Source organism: Xiphophorus couchianus, chromosome 6 (assembly GCF_001444195.1).
Source record: "Xiphophorus couchianus chromosome 6, X_couchianus-1.0, whole genome shotgun sequence".
NCBI classification, from domain to species: domain Eukaryota; kingdom Metazoa; phylum Chordata; class Actinopteri; order Cyprinodontiformes; family Poeciliidae; genus Xiphophorus; species Xiphophorus couchianus.
The window spans coordinates 4,729,435-4,753,582 of record NC_040233.1 but is presented as its reverse complement, the minus strand read 5'-3'; the positions used below and the strand labels follow the sequence as shown (position 1 = coordinate 4,753,582).

The 24,148-nt window shown below is 38.9% G+C and overlaps 1 protein-coding gene across 3 annotated transcripts in view; it reads left to right on the top strand.

Annotated features, from left to right (window-relative positions):
* LOC114147047 (low-density lipoprotein receptor-related protein 8-like) overlaps positions 1 to 24,148 on the top strand; it is a 96,615-nt gene that overhangs the window by 28,642 nt on the left and 43,825 nt on the right. For all 3 annotated transcript variants that reach the window (XM_028021580.1, XM_028021581.1, XM_028021579.1), the window contains exons 3-4: positions 3,709 to 3,831; positions 15,486 to 15,614. In XM_028021580.1, coding sequence (XP_027877381.1) covers positions 3,709 to 3,831; positions 15,486 to 15,614 — 252 coding nt within the window. The remainder of the gene's footprint in view (positions 1 to 3,708; positions 3,832 to 15,485; positions 15,615 to 24,148) is intronic.

The window sequence follows — 24,148 nt, the reverse complement described above, 5'->3', positions numbered from 1 at the left end:
TATGTCTGTGTTTACATAGGCATCATTCTGACTGAGTCATATCCTATTTGTGATGCTGATAAGCAGTGACTCACCATAACACCAAACTGCATTTGTTTAGATTTTTCTCTGATGTGCTAAAACTGTGTCCCTGTGTTGGAATCGGCGATTAATAATTGAGCAGGCAGGCAGCAGTAGTTTGTCTACGGGTGTGGTGGGATCTGGTTGTGTGCATCTCTTCCGTTAGCCGTGCTGCGGATCGAGCTTCTGCCTGCTGATTCTCATCTCACTTTTGTCTCGATGCCTATCAAGCTCACTCCTTTCCCAATGAGCCTAACATTTGCAAACTCCCCCTCCCTGCCCCCAATTAAAACTAAAAAAGTAATTCCAAGCAGATGGTACGAACCGGTAATTATTGCCAAGTGAACTGTGGCCCTCGTGGACCTCGAGTGAAATGAGCAGAGCGCAGCTGGATTGGGTTGGAAGCTCCGTTTCTCTGAGTAGCTGCACGATGAGGAGGCGTTTGACCTGCAGGAGATACGCAGCCCATCAGTGTTTTTTTTCATTCATCATGCAATCAAAATATGTCTAAACCGTCCGAGTACTGCAGAGCTTTTCATCTTGAATTGTGTTTTCATCTGTTTGTCTTTTTTTTTTTAAAATCACATTATTTTTTCAATGATAATACTAAGAAGTTAACTTTTGCTTTTCTAAAAGAAAAGAGAATAAATTATCTTAAAATATCCCCAGCAGGATGTGTAATGTCTTATGAAGGTTTGAGTTGGCCGCTCTCTCTCTGTGCAGGATGTCTTTACCACCTACTGCCAAGCTGCAGCTACATTTTAGCATAAATTACAGGTTCTTTGAGGAGCCAAGAAGGTATATATTTCAAAAATATGCCATGTGACTGATGATATTACATAACTACAATTGAAATGTTCAAACAATGCCACAATCCTTATTTTCTACCTTAGCTATCCATCTTAAATTTTTATTTATTTATTTACTTTTAAAATGATCTTCATTCCTGCTTGCCACCGAGGATAGAAGTGAAAAATAAGCCTCATACTGAAAAATGTGTTTCCTTTCTTATTGAAGAAAAATTACCGTCAAACATATTTATATTCTTCGTCATTTACAATAAGACAGAGACGAATACGAAATAACACCAAGAAACACCTGAACTTGAAAGAACAAAAAGGAAAACAGAGCAAAATGCTGCTGTTTTTCTTTCCAGCATAACCGGGTCAATTCATGCATTTTGCAGGAAAAGCATAAAAGAGTTTGTGACAAACACATTTACTGCTCCAAATGCAGCTAGAAGACTAGAAGGATAGAAGGATAAAATCTAAATTTGGTGGTTTTCATCTAATTCGATTCAGTTTGAATATTTCTCGGTCGTTTCTGAAAGGCTTTAAACCTTTCAGAAGCAGAAACGTTCGACTGCTAGTGTTTTCCCAGCTGCAAGAATTAGTGAGCGATAATCGGCGTCTTGTGCGAGTGCTTTTCAGCGAGGAGCTTCTCGCGGCTCTTACAGCTGGAGAGCAGTCAGGAAAATCACATAACAGCTGATTCTCAGCTGACCTTCACTGCAAATACCCTCTGCCTACCAAGTCCAGCTCTTTTAGTCTTATCAAGAACATCGATTGTTGATTTAAAGGGGAAAGGCTTGACATAAGTAGGTGCTTGGTTGTACGCTAGTGTGCGACCTTAATTAGTCTGGCTATTGTTGTTTTCTGTGGTAATTAGTAGTTTATGCTTTCTCTGACTTAGTTCTTAGACAAAATCTGAGTTTAACTTGTGATTGTCTGCTCACAACCGTGATCAGGGTTGGGTGATAATAGCAAATGACTGAATGGAGCTCTCACTCATTCATATTTACCCCCGAAGTCCTGGAACTAGACAAACACACTTGATTAGCCATTGTACAAATGAATCAAGGCAGCAGAAGTGGCAGCATCTGTCATTAAAAAGGCAATAAGCAAAGGGATTTGTTGATTGGTTTAAAACATGGGTCTTAAATGACATCACCGTTACCTGTCTTAGATTCAGTCAAAGTATTATTATTAACCTTTATTTCAGCAGGAACTAAACTGATATAACCCCATTTATGCTTACCAGTCCTTCCTTATCAGTTTGCTGATGTCAGATAATGAGAGAGAATTTTGTATGACTTTGCTGGACAATAAATTGTCCTGGAAATTATTTCAATAAATGATAATCGTGTCATTTTGAGACCATTTTTCTCAACTAATATAAGGATTAAGGCATAATAATGAAAATGCAGCCTCTTAAAGTTTAATAAAATTAGATTTCCAAAGAACATTCAACTGGAAATGGAGGACATTTTGAATATCTAAAATAGATGAATAAAAAAAGACCAAAACAATAAATATAATGGATTAAGAAATCTCAACAAAACATTTCCCTTCAAAACCAAATTAATCATTAGCCTCAGTCATTGAACACAAGCAAAACTACCAGTTTGGACATTCATAACAGAAAGGAGACAAACTAACTACACTGTACCGTGTGTCAAATGTTTGCTGTATTTTTTTCAAAATGGCAGCTTTTCTTTTTTCTTTTTTTTTTTTACCCCTCCAGGGGGTATTTTGTGGGCTCTAGTGTCCCTTGTATGATAGTAGGCTGACAGGAAACGGGGAAGGAGAGGGAGGAAGACATGCGGCAAATGTCGTCGGGTTCGGGAGTCGAACCCACGACGGCCGTGTCGAGGACTCAAGGCCTCCAAATACGGGTCGCGCCACACCCTACGCCACCACGGCACGCCCAAAATGGCAGCTTTTCAATAATAATAAAGGGCAGCATCACTTTAAAGATTGATCAAGCTATACAAAGGAGCATGCAAAGGGGAAGTTAAAGCCTATTTTAACTTATGCTGTTGTTTGGTGTATTCCTTATTGTGACAGGATCATATCCACGTGTAGTCTAGGAACGTGTACTCGGATCGCTGACTGCTTACTTTGGCTACACATCCATTTTGTGGTGTCCTGCGATGGGAAATGGAAAATGAACCAGCAACAGTTATGTGTGAATAACAAGACCAGACAACTGTGCTTAGGGCTTGTAGCCAGTGATTTATTAGTGTGTACAACAGGTCCTCCTGGAGTACCAGCCTCAGGAAATTGATTGACTTTGACCTCTGCCTTTGTTCGAGTCTTTGGCAAAGTTTTTTTGTGCAGAGCGTTTGTTTATGTTTTTTAAGGATGAGTGAGAAAGCTACTGTGATAAACTCATGGTCATAATTTTCTTCCAACTTCCTTAACAGACACAATCCTTAAATGTCTCTGATTCTTTACGCCCATGATATGTTTTCCAACTGTCTAAACAGCTTTGGAAGGTAGAGCGTTTAACCTCCTTGAGATTTAGCAATTAGCATCCATTTCACTGCTCTGCGATAGAAAACTTGCAGGAAGAGGATCATTCTGTCGACCAGACAGATGGAGCGAGGGAAAGACGGCACAATGAACAAGAGTCGCTGAAATGGTTGGAAGTGGAGATAATTAGCGCTGGGTGTCAGCGGTGGCGAGGTCTAGGCAGGAATAATGAGAGAAATGATGAGACTCATTTCGTCTGATCAGGGAATGTTTGCTGGGATTTATGTCAAGTGTACAGTTTCTGGCTGGCGTGGTTTGACTGCCTTGTTTTTACACGTTTTACTTCCCTACATTCACACGCTCTGACCTAAGCTGTGCTTCTTTTTCTCAACAGCCAGGAAAACGTGTGCCCCTGCTGAGTTTGCCTGCTTAAACGGACAGTGTGTCCCGGGCCGGTGGCGATGCGACGGGGAACCGGAGTGTCCAGATGGCTCTGATGAGGCAGAGGAGACGTGCAGTAAGTACCACGTTCTATATTATCCTGCACCAAACAATTGTTGTTTTGTCTACATTAGCTAAAGTTGCTGTGAGTAGAGGCCTACAACCTAGCAACAGAAGCTGCATTTCTATTGATCTTAAAATTGAGCAAATTGAAATTAGAAAAATAAATTTGCTTACTTGAAAAACCTCAGTTTTGAAAAAGCTCACATTATTTTAAAAAAAGGTTTTGCGCTAGGTATTTCGGAAATTGATGCATTTTGCAAAACGGTAACAGGAACACTTTATTCGCATTAGATGAACCACGTGATCGACAGCCGCATGTTACTACTGGCAAAAGTGACCAAGAAGACAATGACAGGAAGGAGAAAGAGGTTCTCACTGGTTTTGTTTCTGGATCATTTTGAGTTATTTGTCATTGCCATTCAGGTCTTTAGCTGTAAATTGTTTGTGTTGAGTTCCTCTGTTTTTTCTTGGGTTCTGCTCTTTAGTGTTAGTCTTTTCCTTTAATTAAAACATAATTTCCTGTTCAGTTCACTCTGTTACTTCTAGATGCTTAAGCTAGATCTCAGCAGTTAATTTAGTAAAACTTGCCACCATTTTTTGCTTATGAAAATGAATATGGCACCAAACTTTGAATTAAAATTCAGAAACTGGTCTGTTTTTGATCGACTGTGGTATTTGTCTCAGTTGCAGGCACCTACTGTCTCCTTTTGAAATGAACAGAATTTTGCGGCCATTTTCTCGTTGTATCTGGTTTCGATGTTGTGCCTCCACCTCAGACATTTTAGATTTAACACGCGTCTCCTGGAACCTGCGTTCAAGTTGCTAATTTCCAATGCTGTCTTGGCTCTGGTGGCGGTTCAGCCATCTCGCCCGCCTCCACTCGCCCACTCACTCTAGAACTCAGTACAAGAAAGCCCTCGATTATCTCTGCCAAGCTGTGAGAACCTGGGAATGCTGCCTGGCTCACGTTTGGTGTCGGCTTCATTGGTCTTACATGCCAGGCCTCAATGGAGGTGAGTTCATTTCAAAATGGAGCAGAATCTCTAGCAGGGGAGGTTAATAATTTTTTTCCCCCTTTGATTTAATATTTCTTTGGCTCCTGGTTACTTCGTTTACCCTTCAGTTATCAGAAAACTTAAAGTGCTGTACTAGGAAATGAGATTACGAGATTTTAACTGCATGAAATTTGTTAAACTGTGAATAATATCTAGAGAAGTAGTTTCCGTATATTTACAATAATTGGTAAATGGTTAGTATTTGTGGTTTTCCACATTGGTTTGTTTTTTAGTTTTGTTCAGATTAGGCAAGAGATTTGCCACTAGAGTGTCTACTACTTCAGTTCCAGTCTCAATAATTATAGCTTTCAGATTTAAACTCCTGGAAGTGTTTCTTAGGAGGGATTGCAAATGTGGAACCATGCTGAAAATGAAAGAAGGTTGTCATTCAAGTTCTGTAATATTTTATTGGCTGTGAATGTTTTGGTCTGGGTTTTTTCTAATTCCAAGTAGAATCCCCCCATTGCTTCTCACATAAAAAGGCTTTTGGAAAGACAACATGTTTATGTTGGAAATGCAATTAAAGATTATGAGGAAGGATTCATATCTTGGCGGCAAAACAAAGAGATACGAGTCCCGGTTTGGGAGTAATCCATCAAAATGGAAATCTCATGAATTAGCTTGATGCTTTAAATTAGAAAAGTTTCAATTCCAGAAGTTGAATGGAGGTTTTATTTTGCAGTGGGCATCCAGAAGGCCACAATGGAAATATGGTTTCACATAAAAAGAGCAGCTTGAGCATAAGAAGCTCTAACCTTACTGCCGCTGGGTATCTAGATAACAACTTCACATGGAAAGAGTCAGATCATCACAACGTCAACTGAACAGGAGATTTCTAATGAGATCTTCACCACAGCTGTCTCTCTGCTGTTTGACTGACTCCAGCTCTGATATAAACACAGCAAAGAGGCAAAAAGAGTGAGGGGAAACTCTAGAGTGGTCATTTTAAAAATGCATCTTGAGCGACAGTCATCTCATCATCTGTCATAAGGCTCAATTTACTACTTATCTGATTGTGGAGTAACAGACTCAATGAGAACTTTATGCAATAAGATATTTCAGCTTGCATGCTAGATATAAATTAAATTAATACAACTTTCAAAAGGATAAGCTAATGCTTATTATTGAACAATAAACTGGTAGTTTAAATTAGACACAATATACATACATCTGTAGCGTAATCTATAGCTAATTAGCTAACATCTGTAGACAGTGCACAAGGAAAGTACAGGGCTTCACTTTTTCCACTTCACTTTTTCCACATTTTGGTGTCACAGCCTTACTCCAAGTTGTATTAAATTGATTCCTCTCCTCAAAATACTCCATAATAATGATGTAAAAAATGTTTTTGAGTGTTTTTTCCCAAATACATAAAAAATAGAAAACCTAGAAATCCCATTTACCAAAGTATTCACAGCCTCTGCTTGCCTGGTCGTTGTTCCGCTCAATTCTCATCTCCCTTCAGTGCTCCATTTAGGATTCCTCCAATTGAGTTTGATTTCTTGGGTCGAATTTTATCCTGGCCAATCAGCAAATAGAAAGTTGAGTTGTGAACGACAATGTCAATTTTCTGCTGTGTTTTATATTTGTAGTCTCCTTGTGGTTTTAACAGCGGAGGAAGTGAACAAAGCCATGTTGGCCAGGCCTTCAAGGATTGACTGAGAGCCAGACCTTCTTGTCTAACATTAGTGTGTGATCTCAGAAATGTTCTTTCGGATAGAAACATTTCTATAAACACCCTAAAACTTGTGGAAAATCTCCCTAGATTCCCAAACGCATTTGTCACTCAAGTTCAAATGCTTGTGAAGGCAGATGAGCGAATACTTTTGGCAATCCAGTGTATCTTCCAATTCAAAGATTGTATTGATCAAATGCAGTTCCTTTCATCCAAACATGACTGGTCAGAGCTGCAAAACAAGATTTATGTGTACAGATGTAGAATATTCACACATAGATAACACTCCCTGCACATTACCTTTAATTTAACTGAGAGATTACATTTGGGGTTATGGCAGTAATTATTACAGGCCCAGCTCCAGTTAAATGTTTTGTTTTTTATGTTTTCCATGTACCCAAACATGTGATACAAAGAACCACACTTCCACACACATTGCTGAGACATTTTTGAACTTTGTGCTGCAGACATCTGTGCCAGCGTCATTCTGCCTCACTGATTGGATTCCCAATTACACGCTAGAGTAGCTCTGCTCTGAATCCGGGCCACACGGAACGAGTCAAACTCCCGAGCAGTGAAAAATGAATGATTCTTTGGAGAAACACGTGAAGTGCCAGAGCTCCTGGCTTTCAAATTAGATTAGCGTGTAATCAAGGAGGAAGTGGGCCACGGCAGCCAGCTGTGCAGGAACTCCTCCTGCTCCCACAATGCAGCAGTGACAGTTTCATGGACTTTAAGAGTGAGGGTGGGCTGGCAGCCGCATGACGCTTTCTGACAAAATTAATAAGTTCAGCTCAAGTCCGTGTGTCGGCTGGTCCTCGGGGATTTTGAAGACATATCTGTGAGCTGACAGTCATGAGTGAACTTTGGTGTTTTCCTGCTCCTTCAGGAGTCTTTCATTATTCAAATGAATTAAATTAAAAGAAAATGGAAGTTTTAAATCCCCCTGTGTTCTGCTTTTAATGTAATTTTTCACGTGTTGCATAATTTAGAGCGGAGTATAGATTTTTCGATTAAAGAAGTTTCCTCATAATCTGCACAAATATTGACTTTCACATCCTGCTGGGATTTTTCTGGAGGAGTTAAAGCCGAAGCCATGGTCGTATATTGACTTTGGGTTTTGTATTTTAAAGCATTATTTAACCAGGAAGTAGAAATCTCCTGAGGATACAACAGTGTTCTGGCCAAGAAATTCAGCTGTTGTCAGTATAGAGAAAGAATATGCTCTCAAATACAACACAATGTAACCTAAAATAAATATTGAGATAATGTAAAACTGGGTATTTGCATTTTCTGTTAATGTTTTAGCATTGTGGCTCTTAAGTTTAATGTGTTTGTAAGTACATTTATTTTACTCACACTGATGGACACATTCTGAATTCTCATTCTAAATGCAATGAATACAGAATTTTCACTTCATATTTACTTTAGATTGTAGATTAAGTATCAAATGTTGATAGATGTCAATCAATTCTGATGAACTGATGAAAAGTCTCAGTTTTGTTTGAAGAAAGATGTATAGAAACTTTATTTCAGACTCAAGGTCCAACTAAAACAAGAAACAAAACAAAAAAGCACGTACACATACCTATCCATATCTACAATTATTTAAAAATTATTATTATTTAAAATGATAAAATAAGACAAAATGTAGTCACAGACAACTATACCAGTGTTTCCACATGTGTGAATGGTATCGTGTTGAGATCAATCTAAGGCAATGATAGTTTTATTCTCAGATTTATTCAAACGATATATAAACTTAGACATCAGACTCCTAAGCACTGTCTGCAGAGTGCTTACTCCAGCACTCTCCATGCCGTTATGCTAATATTTCAGCCATGGTGCTAGAGCTAATCATCTATCAGCCAATCAGAGGAGACATCGGCGTCTTATTCAGGCACTGGAGTGACAAGCCCCTTATACTTGAAAGTGGCTATGTATGCAGTATCTTTGGGAAATTGTAGTCTGCGATTTTATAGAAGAGCGATGGATTCAACATGTTCAAATGACAACTTTTTATGAACTATGATGCTGTGAGAGCTCTGGTGGAGCCAGCTGCACATTGTCTAAAAATTAAAAACAAACCATCTAATACTTCCTGTCGTCTTCTTCGTCGTCTCTGCCAGCGGTAGCATCAGGCTGTTGGTGAATTGCGTGATGCAAAGTGGTGTTTCCATTGATTGCAGTTTTCTACTTTGAGACTACCTAATCCTAGCGCAAATCCTTTTTGTTGAAAACGTGAGTTTCTTCAAAATTGGTGTGTTTACATTGAAAAAATGTATTTTTGTGATTTCAGTTTGACCTACCTCCATGTCAGGCGAACAGTTGCTCTGTGGGGGTTGCTTCCTGGGGGCGCTGTGGCTTCCAGGAACCGATGCTGTTCTGGGTACTGAGTGCTGTCAGATATATGCCCTTTCAATTCCACATAAATCATTAGCACAAACATCTACTGCACACACACACTTGCTCTACTAACACACGCTACCTCACACACATCCACCCAGAGGCCAATGGTCATAGAGCTTCATATTTCATTATGCTGCTTTGATGCCATAGTAATCCTGATTTATTAAAGTCAATCATGCAATTAGCATCTATCAAAAGGTAACCTTGGCATAATTTTTAGCAGTAAAACATAGACCTACTTGTTTAGAATCCAAGCCAACATATTTGATTTTCTAGGAATTAAGTCAAACTAGTTCTGATTGCAGGACTAGTTTCCATTGCTCACATCTCTCTACGCTAAGTTGTGATTATATCTTCACCCAGCTGCTTTAAGCTGTACATTATCAAGTTAGTGGGGAAAATGATGTGCATGTTATTGGTCTAATGGGGTAGAAAACTGTTCAAGTATACCCTCCAAACGAAGTCTGAGAGGTGTTGTTAACAAATCAGCGGGGGAAAAATAAAACAGATCACAGTGGTTTTATTTGGATAATGAAGTAACAATCCAGGAGCCGGGGTCGCGTGTTTAACGTGCAACAAAGCGTATTCCTTGCTAACACACTTTACTGAGAATAACAATTTTACATCTTGCAGTCTCCAAGCAGCAAGTGGGTTTCTCTTTCACTACAGATCTATAATTCAAAGATGGAGACATGTCCATCCTAACGCGGTTTAATGAAGCAGTGAAACTGAGAATGACTCATGATGCCGAAGCACTTTGCGTCTGTTTTAGCTCCGAGATGGACGTGTTGAATCAGATCCTTCACCACCCGAACAGTGACCTTGACATTTACAGGTGAACATGCCTCAGAGTGCTCTCACAGTAAATAGAACCCACCAGATTGGTGAAAAGCAGACAGTTTATTTCCCATGAATAGATGCTAGTTTCTCTAGTACATGTGTTCCCAATGATACTGCCCTTGGTCTGTTTGATTTAAACCAGGGGTGTCAAACTAATTTTCATTTTGGGCCAAATCAAGATCACAAAGGGACAGTTGTGGCTGAATTTATTGACAAAAGTAGCCAAACTAAGGAACATTTTAAATTCAAAAAAACATTTTTGCTGCTAAATTATTGAGTAAATAGACATATGAGGTCAACAACAAAGATATGTGTTGTTTTGAATTTGTTATTTAGGTCTCTGCACCATCATATTGGTGCAAAGTTTTTTTTCTATTCAGCTTTCAAGTTTTTCAGGAACTCTTGATCATCCTTTTAAAAAAAATCCCGTGGACATGTGGACACTAACGTTAGCTTTGGAGACGTCTGTGCTGCTGTTACTTGTTTAGCATTGAGATGTTAGTTTAGACCTGAATAGCTTCGCTGACAGGCTAACTCCTTTAGCACAACTTGAAGACAGCAACAGTCTTTTCCAGCATCCCATTTTGAAGCACACAGTAACCCACTGTGGGCTGAGAGAAGCAGTTTCGTCATCCACCGCTTGTGTGTCAAATTTAAGGGCGTACCAGAAACTAGAAAATACAAAGGTTCCCGTCGGAACAATGTAAAGAAAAAATATTTAATTTTTATTTTAAAAAATGTTAACGAGTTAATAAATCCTGGTCTGAACATGTTTTCCTGTTGATTAATTTTGGGACTATACGTTAAGAAACTGCTTTGTTTTGATTGATGAAATAATATTTAAGCACGTAACTATTATCTTAAAGGTTCTTGTGGCGGATCGGCTTTGCCCTGAGTTTCACGCGTGATGTAAATCATCCTACTGTAGCTCTGGATTTATGAGTGGATGGATAGTTCTTATTATGGCCTGTGATAATCCTGCCATGTTACAGCAGAACCATGTAACAAATGAATGATTTTCTAGATTTCTAGATTTCAAGCCTTTTATTTCTTCATTTAAAGCTTTATGATGTAAAAAGCTGCCACTAATAGCAAGGTTAGCCGTAGTCATTAAATAAAAAATGCTGTGTCATTGCTGCTGAGATGAATTCTCTTTTGTCTTGCAGCAGAAGTCATGAGTAGATTTGTGAGCCAAGCCCATAATTCGTCTGTGGCAAATTTGCACTTTATTAAGCTGTTACCATTTGAAACCAGAATCCATTAACTTTTAGCTGTCTTGATGTGGATTGAGATGGCATGGCTCTGGTCTGATATCTTTGGAATCTGAAGGAGCGGAGCTCAGGCTTCATTAAGGAGCCATCAGTTAAAAGGACAGGACAGCTCGGCCTCCGCCCGGTAGATTCACATTCTGCTCGGTTCTGTGCTCAGTCGGCCGTTTCTCCCTCATCTCTTTCCATTTGGTATGGACGGCTTCGGTTTAGCCGTAGAACAAAAACGGGAAAGGTTGTGCAACACTCTGACTATTCATCTGTCCCTTACACATCCCTCTTTCCTTCACCGATTCTCTTTTGCTCTGATTTTTCACGTCATTCTCCGAGGTTCTACAGATTCATCCCAGTGAAACAGCATTTCCTCTTTCTAAGACGCCTTCCTCTTCACCTCTTTCATCTCTTTATGTTTCATGAATTCCAAGCAGCCCCTGTATTCTTTGGCATTCAGACGTTACTGATTCGTGAGCATTCATTTCGGTTCAGCATTTACATACTCCACTTGTCAGTGCTTGACAGTCATGTTTGGAAAGAAGCAAATTAGGTTTGACTGCAAAAGACAAGTCGCAGAACAAAGACTCGACATCGCTGTTGCTGGCATGAAAGTAGCAGAAAACATTTAGAGTCTCGACTCGATACTTTTTTCTGTTTTGCTAATCGAGAACCGCTTGATCAAGCTGCTTATTTGCTATCCATGATATTTTCTTATCTCCTTTATTGCTGCGGGACATTTTCCAGAGTATTATTTTAATACCGTACATCTGTCAACATTGTTGACTGACAGTTTGAAGCACAGCAGACTTCGGTTCTCCACCTCATTCTGAAATCTCGTCAGAGCTACAAATCTTCTGTTTGACATTTACCTGCAGCTGTTTTTCAGCCCGTAGTTTGTGCAAATGTCACTTCCATGTTAACAGAACACGGTAGCACATGGGTTTCTGAGTCTGAAGTATTTGCTGATGTAGAAACGGGGAGTGCTGGCCACGTCAGTGCTCTGAGAGTTTTATTTATTTATTTATTTATTTATTTTATTTGAAGGGGTCATGGCCTGGCTGCATCAGCCATCTTTGCTGCTTGCTTTCCCCAGACACAAGCTGTCTCCAGGACTTCCTCCTCCTACCTTCCTACTGTGATCCTCTCACTGTTGCAAGGACAGCAGCACTCAGGCAGAGGATGAATCCTAGGCTCTAATTCAGGGGTGCCCAAAGTGGGTTCTCGAGGGCCGGCATCCTGCATGTTTTGGTTCTCTCCCTGGTGGGGATGATTCTGTCCCACAGAGAAGCACAGAACTTTGTGAATCTCCAGTGGTTTCATCAACGTGAACATCTGAAGGTGTTTCAATGGTTTTATATTGTTGTATATTTAATTATCTATATTTTTGATATCTCTTGTATCGCAACATGCTTGTATGCTTCTCCTTTTTACTGTTAAGATTAGATTTTAATTGTTTTATACTTTATAAAAAGTCCTAATTTCACTCAGAGATGAAAAAAGTTTGGGTCATTTTATACAGTGAGTGCATTTCAAGTATGCATATAGAATTGAAAGTAAACCCTAAGCCTGTCGCAATGAACAATTAACCAATTCATCACATGTGAATTTAAAATGAGCTCGATAATTTCTATTCTGATACTTTTTCAAGGAAATTTTGTTTGCAGAGACGCCATGAAGTATTTTATTCATGGTTTTGGTTACAGGTGCTTTTTATCACCGTTTTATTTATTTATTGTCTTTGATCGTTGTGTTTTATTTTGGATAGTTAAAATATCTCCCAGTTTCAGTGGTGTGTGTTCTTTACAAAATTAAAGTTTATTTGCTCTTTAGAGGCTGAAGTTGGATATTATATCCATCCATCCATCCATTTTCTGTTCACCCTTGTCCCTAATGGGGTCGGGAGGGTCGCTGGTTCCTATCTCCAGCTACGTTCCGGGCGAGAGGCGGGGTACACCCTGGACAGGTCGCCAGTCTGTCGCAGGGCATGGATATTATATACCATTACCAATATATTATTGGAAAATTATAATTTATTGCAATAATTATGGGGACAATTTGTTGTCTAGAAAAGTTTGTACGCTCAACAGGCCTAATAATCATAATGCTTCTTGCTCTACATACAAGAAGGAAAATAAAACCTGATATCAGTGATATTGGCTTCACATTAGTACATAATTATTTGACCATCACGCTTGCTGTACATCTATCGCTCCAACTGTATTCTTGAATGGTAAATGGACTGAACTTTCTAATCATTTTGACCACTCAGAGTGCTTCACACTAGAGTCACATTCCCACATTCACTCACAAACACACATTTATACACTTGAGGCAATTTGAGGTTAGGTGCCTTGCCCAGGGGCACATTGACATGTGGCAGGAGGACGCTGGAATCGAACTTACAGCCTTCAGATCACAAACTACTCTATCCACAGAGCCACAGTCGACCCTGAATGTTACTGGAAACTTCAACTCTTTGCGTTACTGAATAAAAACAAGCAGGCAGGTTTCAGCCAGCTTCATGTTCATACCAGCCGTTTGTGCATTAGTTTGGTGTAGAATAGTTAGTTACTCAATCTGTTCTTTTTATCTTCTTACTAATGAAAGCAGTATAAAGTTATGTGCTCACTTGCATACAGTATGTACTGCAGCAGATTGGTAAAAATACATCCATTTCTTATTTTGAAGGGGTTCGAGTTGTGTCCTTCAATGAGCGTTCACTTAAATATGGTCTCTACAATTACTGTTAGTCAGACATTAGAAATTGAATTCCAATTATTTTTATGAAAATGATGTACATTCACTATTAACCTTCGATGAAGAAAAACTGTGATAAGAACAAAGTGATTTACACACAGAGTGTAATTGACCTGTAAGACCTCCACACCAATAGGAACTGAAACTGGAAAGGCATTAAAAAGCATGTAAAAAAATCATGTTCTGCATATATAAATCATAAACTGGCACTGATGTCTGAATAAAAGAACTTCTTTTGTAATCCAAAAGATTTTTCTCTTTTTCCCTAATCGAAATCTTCAGCAAATCGGCTTTGCCTGAGATAAATAGGAATTCAGATTGAACAGAAATACAATGTTGTTACTGTACGAACAGATGTGCTCTGTGTGCAAACATGGCCTCGGAGACTCCCTCCTTGTCTAGTCCAATAACCCGCCATGCAACGTACAGCTAACATTACTAGCGACAGCATCAGAGATTCTATTAGAGCTCACAAATGATGTTCATTATGGAGCGTGTTCTTACTCTGCCCTCAGCAAATAATGGAGTTGCTTCCTGCGTGGGGGGCTGCAAATAGGTTGTCACGGGCAACGTGCATAACTGGGACAGGGATACCTATACTATGAAAATCTAAGCCAAAAGAATGACTTTAGGTGCCCTAATAAGAAATTATAGTTCACAATTTTTTTCTATGCTTTTTAGTATGTAATATGTGTCAATTTTAGGAAGAAATAACAACAACATGATTATGGAGTGAATATTTTAAACTGTCTTTAGCATTTTATTTCAGATGTTGGCATGATTAACACACTTAGCACAGTTAGCAGTTACCTGGCATGTAAACATGTACCTTGATAGTATAATAGGGCTGGATGATGTGGCTGGAAAACGTATCACAATATAATGTTTTCATATCAGTTTATTGATAATTATTGATTAGTTTTTTGTTTTAAATGTCTAACATATTGCCAAACTGATCCTATTTTATCCACAGTTGATGTTGATCATGTGTCTATTGCAATATATATTATTGATTTATTACCCAGTCCTACTTCATAGTTAGTTTGATGCTACTATAAGTAAATTCTATTTACTTAGATAGAAATATCTTCTTCAACTGTTTGTTCTTCCTGAAGTCATTTCACCTCACTGATGGCTAACAGAGTCTTCTTCCTGTGGTAACAACTTCCTCACAGAGTGGTATTCATATGATGGCCCCAGGAGGGTCAAATAAAAAGCAACACCACAACAGCATAATAAATAATCTAAGGATAAAAGAGGCTGGATGATTTGTTTTGTAGTTTGTGCCTTTGATTTCTTGCTGGAAGGCTTCAGGCGGCTCTGTAAGCAAAGGTTTATAATTAACCACATTCGTCATATTAAACATGCTGTAATCAGCATCAAATCGACTGTGCCAACCCGAACAGATTGGCAGGAAAAGAAGGAGAGGAGGGAACGGGGGGCGGATTGTACTTTTGCATTTCTGCCAAATTTGCCTTTGCTGTGTTTCAGGATCCTTCCGCAGGCCGTAGAGGCGGCCCAGACAGTAAAAATCAAGTGCTGTAGCATCCGATGAGTTTTAACCGCATGCCGGCTGTTGTGTTTGTAGTTTGTTTTTTTTAAACTGCTTTTATGGGCCTATAAATTCACTGTGGAAATCTTCCCCTGTCTGTTTGATCTCCATCCACAGGCAAACAGACGTGCCCTCCAGAGAAATTTGACTGCGGGGGATCCACCAACAAGTGTGTCTCGTTGTCATGGAGATGTGATGGGGAGAAAGACTGCGAGAACGGGGCGGACGAGGAGGACTGTGCATCTGGTGAGCTTTATAAAGTCGCCTTCCTAGAAGCAAACGACTTTTTTTTTCTGTTACAGCTGATCACATTTCAGGGGACATTCTGATAAATATCTGCAACATTCACGGTTTACAAGCGACTAAATAAGAAGTGCAGATGAACTTTTAGATGTGAAAAGGTTTTATCCTCTTCGGTTTTATTATTTAGAGGTTCAACGCATTAAAGCTCAGCAGGAAAGTCACTGTATATTCTGACGGATACGAAGAGATTCCAGAATTAAGCTACCCGTGCTTGACAGCAGAGTCCCTCTTTGATGTAAAATGATCTGTGGTGTGAAACATCAGATATGGGGGGCTTCCCGGTGATACCAGGAGGATTTCTACAGTTCTTAAACTCTCCATGAAGCTCTTAGAGCCATTAAATATGAAGGCACCTTAGACACAGCCAATCACGTGACTCGCACGTATGGAAGCCCCCTCCCCCAAATCGCTTCGGGGACCATCCTTGGCCTACTTCTGAGGAGCCGTGAAGAATCTGCTCGCTTTCCTCCACACGTCAGGAAAAATGTGATTGAGGCAATAAATCTGAACGTGTTCTGAGTTGAAAGCTGAGGAAATGGCACATTTCAAAAAACATCTCCGAAATGTCCTAATCTGCTTAGTGTCATGTGAATTTTCATCAAAGCAAGAAACTGCATATGATGGAATCAGTGTGAGAGTCAGAAAAAGTACATTAAAAACATATCTTCTACTTAAACTCACCTGATTAAAGACGGCTTCATTTATTGTATAACCTTAATTAGGTCTGTCGCAATAGGCAATAAATAAAATAATCATGTGATATATTAATCCGTGGTCTATAATTTCCATTTGCATGATTTATCATTTTTCTCTTTTTTGTTTTTATCAAAAACTGGATGATAAAGTCGTCAGTTCGGTGTTAAATAGCCTCTTTTTTGGGGGGCAATTTAAAAAAAACTAAATCATTAATTTTATTAATTGTTTCTGTTGTTTTGTTTATTCATTTTAAATATTTAAAATGTCTTCCAGTTCCAGTATTAAAAGTTCATAAGTCATTTTGTTTTAAACGTTCATTTAGACACCTTCCTCTCTGGTGTAGAGCACATGTCCGGAGGCCCTAGTCCGCGATGCGGCCGTCGCAGGTTCGAGTCCCGGCCTGATGACGTTTGCTGCATGACTTTCTCCTCTCTCATTACCCACATTCCTTTCTGACCACTCTCAAATAAAGACAACTAGAGCCAACAAAAAAAATAGAAACCTCCCTCTCTGTCCATTTCTACTCGTGTGACGAGGCAACATACGAGCGGCCAGCATAATTCATGTGAAACTTTGAGCTAGCACAACCTAACGATGCAAAACAAGAGAGTTGAAAACTTTTTAGCTTTATCACATTAACGTTGACAGCTCTAGTGATTATCCTTGTTTACTCATTCTGGAGCAGCTGTTAGCAACTCTATTGACTTTCAGTCTAGCACCTTCTTAGCTTAGATGTCTTTTCACGGCGCTGCTCATTGAGACCCAGTCTAGCCTGGACTAATCCTGCTCTCATTCTAATGTCGGTATTGATGTGGCAGCCTTAAACCTCTCAGCAGTGACACGGGGGGGCAGGCAGCAGGATGTCGTCCACCCGGCCAAAGACTCAAATCCCCTCGCGGACAAATGGCGCCAAGCTTGACCCGCTGAGAGAGAGAGAGGCTGGCTGTAGCATTAGCAAGGAACGGGGATGATGGCATCACAAATTAGACCTATTAAATGCTCCTCAGAGCAGTTTATCTGAAGAGTGACTGGGCTCAGTACCAGCCTGAAAGAGGATGTCTGAAACAAGGATTAGAAGCTTTTAACTGTGTCTGTAGATCAAATCTGGAGCTGCAAAGCATTGATTTGTTTTTCCCTACTGTGTCTGCGCTCCAGCTCAGCGATCTGAAAATATGTCAAATTCCAACGGCCGTACTCTTCAAAAATCAGAAGGTAGTTCTAACTTAGCTGTCATACATCTTTGGTACAGAAATAAACAAACATTAAACCAAGGCTTCAGACGAAACCAAACTTTTATTTTCTTTTGTAAAACCGACAAGTGTTCTTCACTGCTTTATGTAATACAGAAAACCTTTCCAAAAGTTGCACAGCCGTTGAACTGATATAAACTTTTGTGTAAATGGTCTAAGCTCAGACTCAGAAGTAAAAATTGTTATGGATATGCAGAAAAGTCTGTAAAAAATCATGGAGAAATTCCAGAAAGTGTGAACTGAAACGCGAAGACGACTTCATTTGATGTCTCTTCAGTTGTGAATTTGTTTTATTGTTTAATTAAGAACTGAAAACCAAATGGTGTTAAATATGACTGCTTACTACATATTGTTACTCTGCTGGCAGATGGAGTTAAACATTAAACCTGTCCAGTCTGTTCAGCTTGAATGTTTAACAAGCAACAGAGACAAAAGACACAACTTACCTCTAATCAATAAATCAATTAATCACATGATAAATTAAAATGAGCCTAATCATCTCCATTTGGACAAAAATTGTTAATGAGGTGCTAATATCAATATTACTATGCTTAATATTGTTCAAAACAGGACATCTAAAAAACGCTGGAAACATTTGACACCCACTTTTTTCTTGTTTTTCATAAAAGTCCTGACTGGAATTTTTGCCTGCTTTCCCCAATTTTTTAGTTTTCTTTCTTAATGTAATTTTGCTTGCAGAGAGTTCATAAATCTTTTTGTTGTTGTTGGTTGTTGTTGGTTCATTTTGGATATTCAAAACTTTTTCCAGTTCCACCATTAACTGTTCCTTAAAAATGAAATTTTTATTTTTTTATTTTTTATCTTTGTACTTGCATTAACATGCCATTACCATCATATGTTGTTAAAAATGGTTTATCGCAATCATTTTTGGGATGATTTGTCGCCCAGCAGAATTTGTTATTGTGACAGACCCAGCCTCCTGGAAATGTTGGGGGTGGTGGAAGGGCTGCAAGGCAGCAGCAGCAGCAATGTGACACATTCTGCAGGATGATTCAGAAAGCTTAAACAGACCATTCAAATTGATGAGGTTTGTTCATGCGTTCTGCGGCGTGCATGGGAGATCACGTGTGAAGTCAACTCTCTGCCTGAACTACTGTAGCTCGCAGGCGTCGCCTCATTTCACATCATTTTCATTAAAGTAAAATTGTCATTTGTTCCACAAGAATCTTAATTTCCAATCAGAGTTACGCTCCCACGCAGCCGCAGCACCCGTGCTGCTCGAAACAACGACATAGAGCCTGGACTTAAATGTTCTACTATCATGTTTTGCAGCACGTTGAAAATTATTTACCGGATAGATATAAATTTTTGCCAAGACGATTACGAATCCTTAGGATCTCTTAGTGTTTTCTTTTACAATTGGATACAAAAAATATACCTTTATGTTACATTAAATGTTTTTTTGTCTATCAAAATGCTGTTTCAAATCAACTTCATCTGTTCTTCTGGCAAATAGTGAAGGGCTATTTTTAGATATTGTCTACATTAATAAAAAGAAATAAGAGTAGAATGTTCATTAAGATAAGGGAGGACAGTAATCTTTATCAGGAGGATTTTATTCTTTTTATTAAATTTCATTTAAGTTTGCTGTTTTGCTTTTTTTACTATGATTTTGAAGAAGAAGAAGGTAAACTATTCATCTATATTTAGTGGCTTGCACCAATATTTTTAAAGAACATGGTTGTAGAATGTTAGAGAGCGCACCTTAAAAAATGAAAATGTCAAGCGGATTAATTTTCTGAATTTGAGTAATTTATTCGATTTCTTAGTTTAATCTATGGTTAGTTTTGTAAAGAAACAACTGCTAGGTGTTTCTTTACAATATCAATGCTCTTCCTTTTTATTTCACATTTGTAAGTTTCACTTACTGTTAACTCTGTTAGAAAAAATCATATATGGTATTGTTCAAAATATTTCCTCAGTCATCTAAATCATTAAATATGCCCATTCTCAGAGTTTAGATCCAGTACCTCTTTGTACTTTTCAAATAAAAATAAATAAAAAAAAACCATTGTTGGACGTTAATACAGTGACCAGGCATTAAAAGTGCAAAATCTCACACACTTACAAATTATTCACCAATAATTACCATCAAAAAATGGTTCGCTGACATAATGTAAACACAAAAACCCAATAGCATTTAAAACATGAACAAACACACATTTGTCACTGAGGCACAGATTTCTGGAAGCATTAAATATCACAGTAAATTTCCTCCTATGATAGAGAATACTCTGAGCAAAATATTTTCAGCTCAATGGAATTTGAACATTAATACGTTTGCATGTAGATTCTCGTCTGAATGTTTACACTCTGAAAACTTTCGCACATTCTCACCCCACTTTATTCTTTATTAATATCAGATTGTGTATAGAAGAGGCTGTATGTCTTGCGTGGGTGTGAATCTGCAGATTTTATGCATTTACCCTGCAGGTGCGCTCTAATCTATAAACGATACGTGCTTTTTCTGTTTATTTAAGTGAGTGGAGGAAAAATAACTGTAGAAAAAGCAACCAAGGACTTATACCTATTTTTTAATATATTTTTTGCACGTGAGTTTCCTGTTCAAAACTCTTGGTATAATGAAGAGTTTAAAACCGTAATGCCCAAGGCTATTCTATCTCACGGTTCCACCGTAGAAAAATATTTAGCTTCAATCAATAAACCCGCCACTACTGTAAGCTCCAAAGCATTGAAAAACTTCAGAGAACTCTAACATACATTGAATTTCACTATTTGTTTCATAAGAACCGAGTGAAGGCGAGATTCAAATCTAATATATATATACAAGTAGAAATGAGACATGGGTCCATTACCTCCATTATAGTTATAACTACAGAAACAAAACACAGTACATGGTTAAATCGCTAGTAAATTACATCAACCCGCAGTTCCTGGGTGATATTATTGAGACGTTTAATGCTTTCCGTCACTTGCTTTGGCTAAAATGGCCAAAAAAGAAGAATTTAAATTTCTTCTAAGTTTCTGCTTAGCTGTTGGGACAACTTTAAAACCAGTTTAAGGCTGGAAGAAAACAAATGGTTATGGAGAAGCAAGATTAGGCATTTCTAAGTCAACATCAGGACTTAAAAATGAACTCTGTGGGCGTGCTGTGGTGGCGTAGCGTTTAGTGCGATCCGTATTTGGAGGCCTTGAGTGCTCGACTGGGCCGTCGCGGGTTCGACTCCCGGACCCGACGACATTTGCCGCATGTCTTCCCCCCTCTCCTTTCCCGTTTCCTATCAGCCTACTATCATATAAGGGACACTAGAGCCCACAAAAGACCCCCTGGAGGGGTAAAAAAAAAAAAAAAGAACTCTGTGATGCACAGGAAGCCAAAAGAGCGAGGATGGAATGGGTAAGATGTGCTCATGCATGTCTGTGCCCGCTAAAAGCCAGGCAGTGAGATGGGGAACAAGCTGAAGATGCATAAAGCGTAAAGTTCATCACTGTAGTTGAGAGGTGATATTTTCTCAAGGTTGTGACTCAACAAAACTGGCTTAAGCTTTACTGTTTGCCTTAACTGGAAGAAAAACAGAGCTAATTTAAATTCAGAGTCAATAATTATCCCCATACTATTTGATGGGTGTGAGTTACTATTAGCTAAAAGAAAAAACTCTCTTCCTGAAAATGTGCAGCCATCCAAGCCTCAGTATCATCATGACTGTGTTTTTGTGAGCTGAAAGTCATTCAAGTACAAGTTCCTATTTCATTAATGGGGTCTGTTTACTTTGAATGCAGATGTAGTTATGATTTATTTAAGTTGATCCAACAATTAGGTTGCCATCTTGAGATATGCTTTCTGCAGAACAAAGCTGCATAGGAAATAGTCTCTGTATGGTATCCCTGAAATTAAACAAAAAGACATGACAGATGATAGTAATGAAAAAAAACCCAAAAATTAACATTCGTTGCATCTCTATACAGTTTACAACTAATTGCTCAAAACAATTTTAAGTTTGTGACGGTGACTGAGATCAGGTTTGTTCCCCTCACCCTGAATTGTTTGGGAAAGGCTGTTTGAATGCTATGCTAAGCTACGCTCAGCTTGCTCTTTAGCTTGTTATTCCTCTGCACCAGTTGGGTGATGACGATGTTTGAAGCAGGAAATTAAATCCTATGTAGAATCAGATTTATTCCTTATTGCTGTTGAACAGTGTGTGAAGCTTTTGTTTAATCCGCCTTTCCTTCTCTATGGCGAGAACGTGTGGAGAAACTGTAATGCTCCTGCACAGCAGACTTTATGACTGTAGGGGGACATTGAGCTCCAGATTTACTGTGACATTGTATATAGTGGCTATAAAATCTACTCACCCCCTTGAATGTTTTACCCTTTTATTGCTTTTATAGATAAATCATGATTAACAAAATGTGACTATATTTCACGAAAAAAAACCTCCCCCGGCTAAAGAAAACCATTTAATGTCGAAATGAAAACTGATTTCTGCAAAACAGTGACAACTAAATAAAAATATGAAGCGCCAAAATCAGTGATTGCATAAATATTCACTTCTTTCAAAGTTGGTATTTATTAGATGCACCTGTGTGGGTAGGCCTCAATCAGACGGCTTGGACACTGCAATTTTACTTGATTTAACACAATTCAGCCTGATTTGCTTCCTCAGAAACTCCAGAAGAAACAGGTGGAGGCCTCAGCAAACAGCTGGATCAATGACTAGCTAACAAACAGTTTGAAACTCAGACCTTCTGCTTTGTGCATGTGTTCTTCCTGTGTACAGGTTTGAAAAGGTGCCGAACTAGTCAAGCGTGTGGAAAACCCGAAGTAGCTGGCTGTAAATTTTCTGGACAAATACATCTTCAGCTACATCCTTAAAAATAACAGTAATAGACTTCAACAAATCACACCAGCCCTGTCTGGTCTCGCTTTAATCCAACTTGCCTAGAAAGTCCGGTTAGTTTGTGGAGATTTGAAATCGTAAAGGAACTCTAATGCGGAGAAGGAAAATGCTGGTGCGCCTAAAACCCGAAGTTTCAATTTGGTTGAAGTAAACTCTGATGCGGTTCGAATGTATATGTGAAAACAGCATGCTCCAACAGTAGGAAGTGGCCTGCGACGCAGGGCATTTTGCGTAAATACAATCTTAACAAACGCAACAGTCTACTGGACTGCCAGGTGTGAAAACACCATTTAAGGTGTTGATTGATGAGAAAATGTCAGTGTCATTAGACAAAGGGAAGTGATACGCAGAGTGTTTGTCTAGAGAAATGTATAGGTGCTTTACATATTTTTTCTTAACCAAAGCATTACAACTTTCTTTTTTCTTCAACAGTTTTTTTTCTAACTAAAAGGAAGATCTCTCTCTCAAACCTCACACAGCTGGACCCCACAGTGAGCTTCAGCACATTCTGCTAGCGGAAAAAGAGGCATTCTGCTAATTGAAAAATCCACATTTTGAATTATACATTTAACTGATAGTAGCTTTCCCCGATGAAAACTTTTCAGGGTCAGCCTCACATTGAGCAGCAGAAAATCCACGCGAAAGTTGAGACGCGTGCCTTTAACTCTCAGTGATGAAGAGCTTAATGTTTACTCGCTAACCTGAACTTTTATCTTTGAGCATGTCTGTCTCCAGGGAACTCCATGTCAGGATTTGTGTGTTGTCGTGTGTTTGCATTTGCAGTTCATGTCTGGTCGGGTTTAGTTCCTGCTGTGTGGTTACCCTTTAATCTCCTTTTCATTATTGATGCTCCTCATGTCGTGCAATGCATATTTTTACAAGCAGAATGTGTCATAGCCATGTCCTGTGATGAGTGAAACTGATCTTTTTAGTTCTGTTCATCCTCTGTGAAGCAGAGGACCTTTTTATTCGACTAAAGGTTTTACACATTTCTTTTTTTTAAATTGGAATCTGGGGAGACTTTCATTTTCTGGTGATGGATGGATACTTGTCTCGTATCCTCTGTCCTCACCATGTAGCAGAAAGCCAAGGTGACTAACAGGCTTAGGTTATGTGTGTGTGGGTGTATACAGAAGAAAAAAAGTAATTAAATCTTTTTATAATAAAAATTATAATTTACCTTTTACTTTATCTGTCCATCCTCACTCTCATGCACAAACTCCCTCAGTTCACTCTCATCACTTGTCATGGTAGTGCAAGCAGAGCAGCCTGTCTTCCTTTTGCTCTTCATCTGAACCACTGGTTGCCGCTGGCAACAATCTTCCATCGTTTATGCAGCCAAGTTTAGGAAAGTGCTAAGCTTCCAACTTCTGACTAGTGTTGGTCACAGAAAATGATTTCCCCTTTTGGGATGAAAAAGAGAGAGAACGGAAAACGCTGATCAAGCATTTTAAGTTCTCTGTGATTTATGTTTTTGATTCCTTCAGAATAGTGTGTGCTTTCTGTTTCATCATGTAATGCATTGTAACTGGCAGAAAAACGTCTTTAATGCGAAACGGTGGTATTACATCAGCCAACTTGCCTGAGTTATTTCCGTTTCATGCCAGTGGCGACTTTTGACTGATAAAACAAAAATGAGAATAACAATCTA